General features: G+C 41.6%; 1 protein-coding gene across 5 annotated transcripts in view; it reads right to left on the bottom strand.

Annotated features, from left to right (window-relative positions):
- Positions 1–13,861, bottom strand: part of TFDP1 (transcription factor Dp-1) — a 33,753-nt gene extending 19,892 nt beyond the window's left edge. The window contains exons 1-3 of one of the 5 annotated variants that reach the window (XM_063126169.1): positions 13,762–13,861; positions 11,540–11,625; positions 2,455–2,521 (exon numbers count right to left, since the gene is read on the bottom strand). In XM_063126169.1, the coding sequence (XP_062982239.1) occupies positions 2,455–2,521; positions 11,540–11,551 (79 nt within the window). In that variant the 5' untranslated portion in view covers positions 11,552–11,625; positions 13,762–13,861. Of the gene's footprint in view, positions 1–2,454; positions 2,522–11,539; positions 11,626–12,510; positions 12,529–12,640; positions 12,756–13,403; positions 13,574–13,612; positions 13,693–13,761 lie in introns of those variants that run through there. The other 4 variants (XM_063126172.1, XM_063126171.1, XM_063126170.1 and 1 more) reach the window with 4 other exon arrangements.
- Between the last annotated feature and the right edge of the window lie 1,607 nt (positions 13,862–15,468).

The following is a 15,468-nucleotide window of genomic DNA, read 5'->3' as shown; positions in this document are numbered from 1 at the left end:
GCTTACTTCACTTGCAGATGCTACAGTGCTGACAATGGTCTCTCCACACATGATACCTGCATGTCCAAAGTGTTGGAAAATCTAATTTTCCCCAGTGCTACTGATATTTCCCAACACTCCTGGATCACAGCTATAGGAGTGCACCAGACATAAGAGAGGGAAGAGGAAACTTCCCTTCTGCTGCAGGAGCAGCAGCAAGCAAAGAAAGCCGGCAGGCACATGGCAGGGTTAGAGGGACGAGGTCTAAAGCAGGGTGTACAGAAGGGGTTGGGGGTAAGATAATATTCTATCACAGTCTCAATGGCATTATCTAGGGTGTGGTGGGGTCTAATTTAGGTTGTACTTGGGTTTAGAATAAATTAAGCTCTTTTTTTGAGGCTTGGAGAAAATCATTCAACTGCAAGCCTAATCAGGGGCTCCATCTAGAATGTTACAAGTCTGATGTACAGAATATTGTTCCATAAGAATATCTATAAATGCATTTTTGGGAAATGACTATTGCAGTACATGTACTTATAATGGGCATAATTCAGGGGGGAAAGTTAAATAGGCTTTAGTCCAATTTATTCAAATGAAAGACTTAAGGTACACGCTAAATTCTCTCAGTGAAATCAATACTTACAAGTTGTATACTCATGGATAAAAATATCACAACACTCTATTCATTTTGCTGAACATAAAATTTGGCTTCCTCTTCATAACAAACTCCACTACATAGATAGCATTATATAAATAGCATATATTTACTTTGAAAATTTGTATACTGCCTTTCATCCAAACAGTGTTTCAAAATGGTTTATAATGCTCTATCAATAGATCAAACCAGCAATAAAATAATGTAAGAACAATCTAAAAGACAAGCACAGAACAACAAAAGTCAGTAGAAGAGAACAGTGCAAGGTACGATCACAGAAAATTGTGTTGGATGAATTCTGTTCCACTCTGTGACCAGAATAGTGGGGTGCCTAAAGATTCAATGTCATCTTTCCTGTTTTTCGTATCTATATGAAATCTCTAGGTAATGTTACCAGTATGCTGATGACATGCACCTCTACCTCTTTTTCACCTAAAAAATCAGAGCAATTGTGCATGCCCGGAATTAGGGGTTGGACGCTCTTTTGAAATTGATGACGGAAATTAGCTGAAACTTAATCTGGATTAAATGGAAGGTATTTTGGATTGGGAAACCAACTGTTTTGGATGATGGCGTCAAGTGAATTTTGGATGGGATTACACTCCTCTTGAAAGATCATGTGCACAACTGGGGGGGTTCTCTTGGGCTCGCCATTATCTGGTAAAGCCTAGATGAAATGCCAGCTGCACCCCTATTTGGAATTGTTGGATCTAGTCACAGTAACACGCTCCCTAGTTATCTCTAAACTGGATTACAGTAATGTGCTTTACGATGGGGTGTTTTTGAGGTCAACTTGGAAACTCAAACTATCACAAAATGCATAATCAGTATGCTAATGGGAGCCAGAATACATACATATGTGACACCTCTTTTGTACTAGTTACACTGGTTATCAATTCATTTGCAGGCTTATTTCAGAGTTCTAGTAAGTATATTTTATATTTAAAGCCTTTAAAGTTGTATTTTATGGTTTTAATTGTTGCGAACCTCCCAGAGAGCTTTGGTTATTGGGCAGTATAGAAATGTAATAAAGAAATAATATCTGGGACCAAGTTACCTAAAGGTCAGTCTTCACCCACACAATCCTGCTTGTATACCTAGGTCATATGCCCGCTGTTTAGAACAGCTAGTTTGGTAAGTACAAAGAGCAGGGCTTTCACAGTGGTAGCCCCTCAATTATGGGACTCCATTTCTGCTGTTTTGTGCCTTAGACCTTCAAAGCTGGCCTTTGAGACAGTCTCTCTCTCTCTCTCTCTCTCTCTCTCTCTCTCTCTCTCTCTCACACACACACACACACACACACACACACACACACACACACACGAGAGATCTAATCCTGGAAAAGAAGCAAAGAGTACATCGAAGTCTAGAGTCAAATTTCTAAAAAAAAATCCTAACACATATGGATGAAGTTTACTTAAATCCAGTTGTAAATATCAGGACTGGTGTCAGCACATACATCCTTGAGCAGCTGCTACAACCCACTGCTGATAACTGTTCTGCTTAATTTGCTCCCTCACCCTGCTCCCTAGAACTCTGAGCAGCACCAGGCAGCTGGATCAAGTCACCCTTCTAATTTTTCCACAGGGTACCCAATCTATCATCACTCCGGAGATGTTGTGGAAAATTAAGAGTGGCTGCCTTCCACTGCTTAGATCACCATTACAACAGCTTGGTAAGCCCAACAGGACCCACTGAGAGGAGGAAGCCCATGAGAGGACACTTTGCTCAGGGCCTCCTCAGACCTGAAGACATCCCTGGTAAAGATACAGAGGTCTACTTCATTAAACACAAAGGCCAATGACAACAAAAGTTCTTACCTTTTCCTGGACTAAGATTTTGGTCTATAAAAACCTTTAACTCTCCATTAGCTTCAATTAGGCCAGCCTGTGAGAGAAGACACATTTTTATTATGGTAAAAATTACTTTATAGCTAAATTGCAATCCTCAATCAAGTTTTAATGTAGGAAGGTCATTATGATACATGGCTCTACAAAAGAGGTGCACAACCTTTTCAGCCCTGAGGGATGCATATATATGCACACACTCACATTGGGTATGGAGAGGCTCAAGGTTGCTGGGGCAGGAGGGAGGCTGTTACAAGGTCGCTTAGAAAGACGGAGGCTAAAGCCTCCCCGGCCCCCACCCCAGGGGAACCTCTATCAGAAGCGCAGCTTCCTCACTGCCATTAACACATGGAAACAGCAATCTGGGCTGCTTCAGGGATGCTGGGAGTTGGCCAAACCTCCTCCCCCTCCAGTGATCCTAACTGAGGAAGGAGGAAGGGGAAATTCAGCAGCAGCAATGGGATTATGGGAGCCACATGGCAGGCCTTAGAGGCCACATGCCCCCATGGGTTGTATACCTCAGCTCTAAAACTTAGCAATGTCCCATGCATTTAAATAATTCTCTCTGCTTAAGCAAATTGTCCTTTTGCCATTGCTTACAGGAAGCAATCACTTTACCCACCTCCATCATGTATGCACACATTCATGCTGGTTCATACAGTTCCCAACTTGGAATTGTACATACATGCATACAATTCAATGGTCCCTTAGCCTAGGCCACACCTTGCACTCCCAGTGCTCCAACACATGTATAGAATTTTCAACTGGCAATTATGTGACCCAAACCTTATTAAGAACAAAAGATGCAATATTCCCATCCATTTTCTCCCAATTCAAGGAGCTATACAGACCACTGATACAGTGTTGTCAAAGCCTTCTACCAGCTCCTTACCTCAAAGGTCTTATAAGTTTTCCTTTCAACTGATTCTTTCTGTGCACAGAATGAATGTCACATATGACTGAAGTGTTTTAGCCACAACTGGACTTGCTTAAAGTTTTATCTCCCAATTTAGGGAGGCAAAAAGATTAGACGCTCATCTCGGCTGCACTCCATGATTAGTATAGTTGTCACAAGTTCTCGTGACTGGTAAAGTTATCATAAGACCTCACAGGCATTCAGCCTGGAGGTCAGACCTGGGTTTCACTGCCATAACCAGAGAATTTCACAGCAGGTGCCCTGGAAATCTGCAGTGCACACAGTTGTTTACTAGCTCTTCTACAGGCCCAGCCAGAAAGCTCACCAACTCCACACATTTGAGTAATACAAGAGCAAGGCAACTGGGGAAGCATCTATAAGTCAGGAGTGCTGTGAACTCACAGGGTTGAATCTTAAAGAAGATGTTAAGACAAATATCAGACATAAGTAGATTATTTAAAAAAGAAACTAGCGGCCTATCTTTTAAAACTCTACATACAGTATACTCTGAATGTGTTTAAACTGGAGTACAAATTTAAGGTAATATAAATTGGAAAAAAAATCTATTTATTGCTTGCATTTTAATTTTTTTTAGCCAATCTGTATCCAGAGCCCAACAGCCATGAATTGGTCTCCCTGTAATTCAAGGGGGTTCCTTGATGAAACAATTTTTAGAGTCCTTTAAATTAGCATGGAGATTAAAAGTTCTTCAGCATTCTTGGTGCTGCATTCTGGATCAACTGCTGTTTCTCGAGTTTTCAAAAATATCCACGTGTAATGCGTATTGCAATAATCCAATCTAGATGTAATTAAGGCATGTGTCACCACAGCAGGTCTGACATTGCCATATCACAGTTGGGACATCAGACTAAGGTGGACAACGACACTCCAGCTTACAACCACCATCCGAGTACTACCCCATTCAAAACAGGATGAATTCCTATTCTAGAATCCATCTGTCTCCACACTAGGAACACCTCAGTCTCATCTAAAATGTCTCAATTTATTTGCCCTGATCCACCCCAATGCTGCTTTTTAGACACAGACTCAGATCCACTGCTTCCCCGGTGGTAGATGAAAAGCAGAAACAGAGCTGCATGTAACCCACATGTTGGTGGTAACACTCCCCAATCTCAGATGATCTCTTCCAGTAAATCAAGCTGGCTCTCAAGGTGACCAGCAGCAATAAACTACAAATACACTAAATGCAAAGTAAAAGTGAAACAAAAACAAGACCGGTCAAATACAATAAATACAACAAGTTAACCCCATAGCAACATATTTACAAAGGCCATAACAAGTCAGCTTATAGGCCAAAGGCTTGCGTGAATAAAACTATATCTGCTCTTGGTAGAAGACCAGCAGAAATGGAGCTAGATGAGCTTCCTTGGTAAAGATCCTGGGATCAGCTACTGAAAGGTCCTCTTTTGAGTTCCCACCGTATGTGCTATAGATGTCCATGGGACAGAAAGAAGATCTTAAATTTGATGCAGACTCATAAGGGAAAATACCATCTTTCAGATAATCAGGTCCCAAGTCATATAGGGTTTTTCAGGAAATAACAAACACTTTGAATTGTGCCAAGAAAAAGACTAATGGACTAGGAACCAGTGAAGGTGTTGTGACATGGGAGTCACATGATCCCTATAACAGGCCCCTGTCAGTAATCTGGTTGCAACATTCTGAACCAGAAGTTCCCTAACATACTTCAAAGGCAGCCCCACATGGAGTGCATTGCAATAATTCACATGAGATGTAACTAAGGTGTGTCACTGTAGACAGATCCGACATTTCAAGGAAGAAACACAATTGGTGCACTAATCTTAGATGTGCAAAAGTGTTCTTGGTAACTCCTAAAACCTGGACACGCAGGTATAGGACTAAATCTTGAGAGTATACACAAACTGCTCACCTGAGTCTTCAAGGGGAGGACAGCCCCATCCAAGACAGGTTGAATCTCTATTTCCTAATCTGCCTTTCAATTGACCAAGGCAGGATCTACACTACTGCTTTAAAGCGCTTTATAACAGTTTTGACAACTGTTGGGGCCCAGGACACACTCCATATACAGTTGTCAAAACTGTTATAAAGCTCTTTAAAGCAGTAGTGTAGATCTCGACAGGAGCACCACTGTCTTGTTTTGTTTAAACTTCAATTTATTCACCCTCATCTAGTCCATTCCTGACACTAATACAGAACTTGAACAACTTAGGTGGAAAGGAGTGACCCTGAATCCAAAAGCCTTGGACAACCTCTCCCAGCAGTTTCGTGTAAATAATGAAGAGCATGGGGGACAAGATAATAAAGAGCATGCGGGACAAGAAAAAATCTTGAGGGACACCACTGACCAAGGTCTTGAAAAGAAGTCCCCCAGCACCACCTGCTGAACTTCCCCCTCCAAGGAGTTCTGGAGCTCCATTGGGCTTTTCTTGTCCCTCAACTGCCATTCACATGCTAAAACACCTTATAGGCTCGATGACCTTATAGGCCCCTTCCAACTCCACTATTCTAAGATTCTATGAATATTGGAAATTAGCTAAAATTGTCCAATACAGTGCAGCATGAAGCTACATTATAAATGTTATGACACATAATGAACCTAATAGCTTAAGTAACTTTAGGGAAATTGTGTATGTAAATATTTTTTAAAAGACGTCTGAACTTCCCTCTTCTCATATAAGAAAAAGTACCCTCTCCAATCATACCATAACCTACAGATGGGGTACCACTTTTTCTAACAGAGGCAGAAACTGCAAGGAGCACATGGGCACTTGTACTCATGTGTTTCATACCCCCTCTTTACAATCAAATGTCACTGAATAGGGCAAGGCTAGGGTGCAAAATCTGTAAACACAGGAGGGGGTGAGCTATGTCCCTAGAAGTCATCCGGCTCACCCGACAAAGGAAGTTGCCCCACCCTACTCTAAATTGGTGACACCTTCCTTTAAGAGATGCAAACTAACTAGAATTTTACAAAATTACCTTAAAGTATTTTTAGAAGAATGGTGAATTGGCATGAATATTTTTCATCCGTTGAAACAAAGAATAAGAAAGTAGGGCTAAATTCGAGGATCAACTGCATTATCTCAAATGAACCTACCAACATATGCTGATGAATTTCCTCAAACGAGTGCAATAAACTACTATAATGCTACTTATTTAGCCATCATTCTATAGAAAGAGATTTTTAAATCTGAGGTGCTTTAGCATGCAACACTGTAGACAGAGTATCTTCTTAAGTATTAAACATCTGAAATAATGGCATCTGTAGCTATAAAAATGAGTTCCAATAGAGTCTGTGCTATAATCTACTACTACTACTATTATTATTATTATTATTATTATTATTAATTTATATAGCACCATCAATGTACATGGTGCTGTACAGAGTAAAACAGTAAATAGCAAGACTCTGCCGCATAGGCTATAGAAGACAATTAACTGAAAGGGTGCGCAACAATATTTTAAATCGTAAGGAATATTTGCCCTCATTTTATTAGAAAAAAATCCACATTCTTCAAAAGAATTCAAACAAAATAAAAACATTTAAAACCTAAAACCCCCCAGAAAAGAACAGCAGCAACAAATATCATAATAGTCAGGCCCAAGATGGATGGGGTGAAGGAGGACAGGGCAGAAGCAGGAAAGAAAAATTGTAACTAGTCAGCCTCTACAAAACGTCTCCCAGAAAAGCTATGTCTTAATCAAATGTGAAGACACACTTGAAGTTGGAGCCAAGTGGGCTTTTGTGGGAAGGGTATTCCACAACCTATCTGCCTTACTGTCACTAGCTGCCCAATGAAAGAGCTTTATAATTAAACATTAACAGAATTGCACATACCTCTGGAGAGTGAGGAGAAACAGACTGAATTGCCCGATATGTATATACACATGTGTGTGCGCGCGCGCACACACACACAAAACCCCTTTCACAGCTTTCTGCTAAAATTGTTCTATGGATGTTTTAATTCTAACCTTTCTTGAAATCATGCTCTCATTACATCATGTGTAGGAAAAGTTAATATGGTTTGTTTCCTGTAATTCAGAAAGCAACTTCAAGATTCAGTGCTAAGCAAACTGTGTTGGATATTAATTTCAGTGCAATAAAAGAGATTACATCCAAATAAGTGGTTAAGAACAAGAAACCAGTAGATTCCCTTCAGAAGTCACATATACCAGTTGGATATGAAAGCTAATACTCTACATTTTTTTCAACAATGCACTAATAAATAAATAAATGACTTATTTATCTTTACCGAATTCCATCTTTCATCTGTTTTCCAATAGCAAGGAAGAAATGCTCATTGCCCTGCTTTGCTTGGAACTTTGCTTTGTTTTGCGAAACAAAACAATACTGAAAATAACCAAACTACACTGCTTATTAATCTTACATACCTGGTTGTAAGTTCAATTACACTACCTGCCATAGAGCAAATGTCAAAACAAAGTACAGAAAGAAATCAACAGGGTTCGCACGTCACAATATAAGGCACAATGATTTATTTTTCTGAATAAGCCATTATGATTTGTCATGTCATCTGCGAGTGGTTTTCCCCAACCACAGCGGCTTATTTAATCAAATTAAGCCCTCTTGATAAGCCACGGTCTGCAGTGAGGTTTATTTAAACCATCACGGTTTATCATGTCATCTGGCACTCCACCATGGCTTAAAGAGTTATTTACAGATCGCCTAGAGTCGCTTGGCAAGAACTGTCAAAACTGCTGCCTCTGCTTTGTTCCAAATGGCAGATGTTTCCGAGATCTGCCTAACAACAGACTGCACTTTCTGAGGATCTCCGCCCTCACCCCTCCCTAGGCGGTGCACTCAGCAAACTTTCAAAGTGCCAAATTGTTTCCAATGGAGAGTAATATAATCATGCATGGTTTTAAATCTATCTCAGGTACCTCCCTACTAGAGGAAGTTGTGTATGAAGTTTTGTCCTGATCCTACAAACTTCCAAGGGTTTGGCTCTCTTTACCTCAAGGTCGAATTCTCCTTTAATAAAACTGCCGATTTTTTTCCTGTCAATAGTGCACAGGCTTTCCTGTTCCTGGCCATAATGAGCTTTTGCCCTAGTCCTACATTATCTTTAGTTCATCTTTTCTTCATGAAAATCACCCATGATTTCTTCAAGTTCCTTCTCAATCCACTGACACACATAACACTGGCAAATAGTGGGTAAATTAACCAATGGTTTGCTGGGTTGCATGCTATGTACAAGTCACTTTGGTTTTACATAAACAACCTATGACTGACTCAATCATAGGTTGCTGCATGATGTGTGAACTTGGACATTTTGGGTTCTTTGTGGATTAAACAACTCAAAGTTAACCTACAATTCGTTGTTAGGTTAATTAACCCACAATTTCCCATTGTGATATGCAAAGGGGCACAGGGTCTACTTTGACCCACTTCCTTCACTCTTTCTTGGCCAACTTTACTAACATTCCTATCTCCTTCCCTACCTCCAAGGCACACATTAATGGTTAGGAAGATTCTTCAGATGCCCACCCTACCCCCATTAGTCATAGCAGTAGGAATCCAAAGGCTCTAGGGCTTGGATACTAATAATAGGATTTTCAGTCCTTTTTCTTTGAGCTGCAGACCTCTGCTACACATGGCCTGCTTTTGAAGTGCCTTCAGTTTCAAAGGGATTTGCCATGTGGCATAGGATGTTCAAGAAACACAAGCCCAAAGACTCCTTTTGTGCATTGAATTAACTGAGCAGTTCTTTGGAATCTAGCCACATAAAATGTAGACGTATAAAAGCAAATGTCCACACACTATGCAAGTCATCATTTTCTCAGAGGACATGAAATCTCTCCTTACAAGGTTAACATATTACTAAATCACTTAAATAAGTGTAATGATAAATTTAAATATAGCATATCAAGCATCTAAGGTGTTATTGATATTTCTTTCCAATTTCATAATAATTTTCTGAAGACAATTTTGCTTCCTTTCCTCAAGAGGAGAAAACCTGATTTTATTTTTGCTATTCAAAATGGCAGTTCTAAAATGAAAGATTATGTTGTTTAGCAGGCAGCAATACATTTTCAAAACAGGGAATCACGTCTGTAAATATAAATTGCTAAAAAACCCACATCTATTTTTATAAAGACATGTAATGTTCTAAGGCCCTAAATAAGGTGGGTTAGACATCAATTTAATATAAAAAGGTTATTAAGTCTACACTTACCTCTTAAAACTGAATCATGACAGTCTATCAAACAGACTGAGTTAAAGGTTACTTTTGTATATAAGAGAACCATGGAGAAAAATACAACTTCTGACATTAAGTCATATACTGAATTTATTTTTAGGGGGGCCTAGAGGGCCCAGGGACAAGTAGCCAAGAAATGCCACCCTGTATCTCTCATTAGGATTATCCACAGAGCCCATATGGGTGATCTTGGCTTCTTATTTTATTACCTCCCCATCTGCAGTATGTTCAGTTCTGAACATGAGTATTTATGACTAACAGACAGCATGGACATTTACTTCCATCTCATGGAGAAACACCATTTTGCTTAGGAACTACCAGCCACTGTTTAGGGAAAGTTGTGGACATGTGCAGACAGTCCTATGCATGTTTGTATACCTTATTCAGTGGAACTTACTATCAAATAAGCATGCAGAAAATTGCAGCTTAAGCCTTCAAGTTAACTTGCTCAGTATACCTTGCATGTACATGGAGACCAAGACAATGGTCTCTCACTTGTCTCCTTTACAACACAAACAGGCTGTGGGATCCTAACAGCTTTGGATCATGTTCCTAAGTTAGAAAGGCTCTATTTAATTGCAAACCAGTGTGTTTTGTTATAGTAACAAGTCACCGTAAAGTGCTTATTCAGGAATAAATTTCAAAGTCAGAAATTTGACTTAAAACTACGATTAATTTAAGTTGCCTGATTTAGATCAATCCACCCTGGACCTAAATCAGGCCTTCATAATGTGACCCAATCTAAACACAGCCCACAGCACAGTTTGCGCTGTCAGATTCCAATGTATGATTGAAGGGGCCTGTTTGGCTTGGTGGGCAACAAATTGTGAAAGCATGTTTTATAACAATGAGATTACCCATACTGATTAATCTTCTGCTTGTATGGAAACTTAAACACTGATTAAATTCAATGGATTTTCTAGTTCTTAAAACAATTTTAAGAATTGGGGAGGAGTAAAGATTCAAGCAACTGGGTTTTACAGTTCTACTGTACAGTTTTACTATACTTTCAGTGTTGAAGGTGTGATTCTGCTAGAACAAGTTTAGGTTAATACATGTACCTATTATTTAAAAGTAATTCAATAAAAGCAGTGTACTAACTAAAGCAGTAAGAATTCACTATTTTATACTTAGAGAACACTTAAAAGTTTCTTTCACTACCTATGGCACAAATGTGTGAAACACAGTCTGTCAAACAAAATAATGTGATGGACAAATGTCTTATCACAGGTTTTTAAACCTATCACTTTTGGTGATGTAACAATTTCCCTTAAATTGCTTATGTAAAAACAGATCAAAACAAATTTAAGTTGTCAGCAGACCTATCCTATGGGTCAGAATTTCTTGCTCAGCTTTTGGGAACATTATTCTTTTCAGTTCACAAGTGAAATGGTAGGCAAAATATTTACTACACCTTCATTGACAGGGCTTCTGGTTGACAAGGTGCCAACTGGCCTTTCCTAGTTTAGAATAATATGTAACTAAAAGTTAGAGCCGAGTATTGTGACCTGTGGCATTCTGTTGCCGCTTTATTCCAACCCAGTAGAACAGCTTACGTTCATGGTGATATGCAAGATAATACCACCATTAGCAAATAAAGCATAACAGTGCTGCACAAAGCTGCTGCACTACTTGTTATTAAAAGAGATGACTCCTCATGTATATGATATACTAAAGTATTTTAGCCTTGTTACCATAAATACTTTGAATATGGTAGTAGTACTATAGTTATGCCTTACTAGTTATGTAGAACAGGATGGAACCACTTGAATCACCTCATGCAAGATGCCATCACAGCTACCTCTGCATATGCTTACTGCTGTTTAAGGGGAGCTACTAAAATATATAGGATCAATGTAAACTCATTAATATAGTGCTAGCATGTTTCCCTATAGTCATTGCTTATAGATATACTTACATCTTTTGCCATGTTACCAAATCCAAGAAATCAATTCTTTATTTGCTTGATCACCACAGGAGGAACAGAAACAGTAGAACTATATTCTAAAAAAGAAAAATTAAGGAAACCAAATTAGCATAGTGAAACACATTTCAAACTGAGATGTTAGCAATCAGACATTTCTTCTCTTTCAGCCACAGGATTGCTAAGATCATGATCAGTCATCAAGATCAAACTTAAAACTTTCATAAAGCCTTGCAACAGCTCTCCCCTCCAGTATAGAGGACCTCAGGCTTCAATGCATTTGGCTCTTTTCTTCTGAGAAGATATAGCAAGATGGCCTGAATTGAGATAGTACAAGATTTGGGGGGAGGGGGGAATAGACCCTGTCCAGCTCTTTATTGATACATTGTAAGCCGCTCCGAGAGCCTTTTGGCTGAGGTGCGGGATAAAAATACTCTAAATAAATAAATAAATAAATAATTATGCCTCAAACACAAATAAACACACAGTTCACTCTGAGGCATGCAAGGGGCTGTGCCTGACCCATTAACTACAATATAGTTGCTAGGCCTCAGGGGCCCAACCCCCTAACATGCTCCTTCCCAATCCTAAACAAAACGCACACTGCTTCTCTCGTGCAAACATGCAAGCAGGCCCTGGCCAATTTATATGCTGCTTCCACGGGGAAAGGGGAGGAAAGCTGGTCCTGAGAGCCCCTGTGAAAACCAGGCAAGCAGCATCTGTGCCTCAGAGAACAACTCCCGCCAGCCCCCGCCTCCTCCACCTTCCCGCCCCCTCTCCAGGGCCTCAGAAGCCCGACCAGAGCCCTGGAAGTCTAGCCCAGCAACATAACTGACGCTTGAGAAAGAGACGTGGGCCACCCATGCACCAATCTCACCCTCATTCGTATACCAGCCAACCGGGAGAGGGGGAGGCGAGGTAGAAGAAAGAGAGAAGGGAAAGGAGGAAGAGGATCTCTTCCTCACATTAAACCGTCCCGCCTAAACGCTTCCTACACCAGCAGCAGCGCCGCCGCCGCCGCCTCTTCCTCTCCCACCTGTCCTCCTCGTCGCTGTCCGCCGTCGCCCCCTCCCATGCCAAAGGCGACTACAGTACCTGAAGAACTAGAGGAGGAGGAGGAGGAGGAGAAAGAGAGAGCAAACTCCATCCCCCACAACACACTCCCGAGCAATCCCCCACCCACAGCGCCGCTCTTGCACGGAAAGAGAGATGCCAACTGCACATGTGCAATGCACGGCCCTCCTCAAAAACCCCTCGGGGGTGGGGAGAAGGAGCAGAGAAGCAACACCATCACTTCTCTGCTCACCTCGCCGACCCCCCACCCCACCCCACAACAAGGCAAAGTAGCTGTCTGCTGTGGGGCGGACAGAGAGAGAGACCAGTCATAAGAAAAGATATCTACCCACTAACAATTACAAAGCGGAAAATTTTGTTTTTCTTTAAACCTCTTTTTACCCCCTTACAAGCCTCGTTCTTCTCATCCCTTTTGGGCAGATTCATGGAAGTGTGAGACTTCCCTGAACCAATAAAGGGACCAGAGACCTCCACTCTATTTATGCCTTTTTCCACCCCCCACATCCCGTCTTTTTCAACTGTCTCTGCAACATTTACGGCTGCAGTCGAATGCACACTTACTTGGAAGCAAGCTTTATTGAATTGTGTGACTTTTGCATGCGTACTGCCAAATATGTATGCAAAGGAAAAGGATCGGTCTGCAGGACAGCAACCCTAAACGAGTTTCCTTGGGAGTAATTAATTGGTCTTACTTCGATCGTACTTGTCTTGGATCGAGGCACCAAGCCGCAATCCGATGCACGTTTACTTGGAAGTCAGCCCCCTTGAAGTGAGGGATACTTACTTTCGGGTAAGCACGCATGGGATCCGGTTGCAGACCACCTCTCTGTTGGCTGCTCTCAAAAGCGCCATCATTCCCTGCGCCTGCCAAAGATAACCCAGTCAAGTCGCGCTCTAGCCCTTCCTGTCTCGCTTCGCGGTCCCCCTGCCTCTGTAGAGGCGGGCAAGCTGGTTGCCGGTCCACCTCACCGACCCGTAGGTTGCCCCTCACACCTGTTCACGCTTCCTCCACAGAAGGCGGATGGGGAGGGACGGGGTCCGGGGAGCGCCGCTGCCTCCGCTCCCCCTCCCACTGCGATCCCGCAATTATTGGCTTTTTGGCGGTTGGCAGGAAGAAGAGAGGAAAAAATATTGAAACTTACACTTTCGTGCGTCCCTCCGGCGTGACGCTGCGCGCTGACGTCACGGAGTGTAACGTGCCCCACATAGACACACGCGGGGAGATTAGCGCTCCCTCCCCCATCCCTTCACCACCATACGTTTTGCTCAGCCAGCCTACCAGGATGCCGTAGGGAAAGGCGCGCGCATGCGCAAAGTTTTCGCGCCTTCGGGATTCCACCACGCCTTCCTCCTCCCGGGTACAGATCGCGCGGGAAGGTAGAGCGCGAGACCGGCTGTTGTCGGCTTTGAAGTCGGCCGGCTGGCCTTTGCCGTGTTGCAAGTCTAGTGACCTCGCGAGACTGAAACGTCTGTAGGAGAAGGGCTGCCTTTTTTTGTGCCATCATCACCGTTTTCCGCCACTCTCGTGGGACGGGACATGTATAATCAGTGACATGGTAGTTTTGGATTGAAAGTTTTCCATAAAACGACACTGCTTTTGCTCAGCCCCTTTGTATTGCATTGTTAAAAGAACAACCACATTACTCCATTGCAAAGCAAGCCTATCGGGGCATCCTGCCGTTTAGGATACTCTTAAGTCCAAAAAAGTATGCATAGAAGTGTGCTTAAGGCAAACAAGACGGCGTTGTTTGTGAAGTGCACAACTTCCTGCATGGCCTTTTTTGGCTCTTCTAAACATGCATAGGATCGCGCCCTTGACCTGTTTTATTACGTAAAAGCTAATTATTTATGGAGAACTGATAGAAATGCTACAGGTAATGCTTTTTCTTCCAAGAATTATTAAGCAGAGACATGAAGTGGACATTGAAGGTTACAAATTCACTTCGCTTTTGGAGTGGAGTAGGAGGGGGAGAGGAAAGTAATATTTTAGAGGAAGAAATGAATATAAATTGAATAAATTGTACACTGAAAGCAAAAGAATTTATACATGAGTGAATTAACAGACGTAAACAAGATTGAGTCACTCAAGTACTCAGATGTAGGTGAGTTCAGGCACACCTCAAACCCAAGTTTAACTTGCGTAACAATACATGGTCTGTGATTTCTCTTGAGCTATAGTATGTCTGTGGGGGTGGGGTACATTGTTCCAGCCACTGTCGTTTTTGCCTGGGGCTTAGGAGATCAGGATTCTAGTCCCCCCTTTAATCCAGGCACTGATTGAGCCTAACCTGCATCACAAGGCTGCTGTGAGGATGAAATGGAAAGGAGGGGGATAGTGTAAGCCACCTTGGGTTCCTTGGAGGAAAAACGGTGGGATACAAATGTCATAATAAGTTAGTCCTAGAGTAGATCCATTGAAATGAATGGGATTTAAATTAAGACTAACATTGGGTTACGACCATAATTACCTCATCTGCTTACTTGCACAACAAACCTCAACACATTTCTTTAGAATAAAACATTGGCATAATTTAGTTCTTAACAGAACTGTAAAAGTAGGAGGCTTACGGTGCTTCTTTCATACAAAGCTTTTATTATGCAATCACACTGCCTCATTCACAGAATTTTACCCTGGTGGGGGGCATTCTATGTGTTGAGGCCTTACTTGGATCCCTCTGTCTGGAAGCATCCTTAATCAAATTTAGATGCATTGACAGAGTATCATGAGCATTCCACACTTTTAACACAAACAGAAAGAAGGTACTTCTCTTGCACTATTTGAACTTGATGTAGTTGAGAATGTAAAACACCTTTAAAAGAATTAAATCCCCAAAAATGAATTCAGGAAA

This window comes from Elgaria multicarinata, chromosome 5 (assembly GCF_023053635.1).
Source record: "Elgaria multicarinata webbii isolate HBS135686 ecotype San Diego chromosome 5, rElgMul1.1.pri, whole genome shotgun sequence".
In the NCBI taxonomy this organism is placed as follows: Eukaryota; Metazoa; Chordata; class Lepidosauria; order Squamata; family Anguidae; genus Elgaria; species Elgaria multicarinata.
Note: the sequence above shows the minus strand (reverse complement) of the source record. Positions and strands in the feature narration are given on the sequence as shown.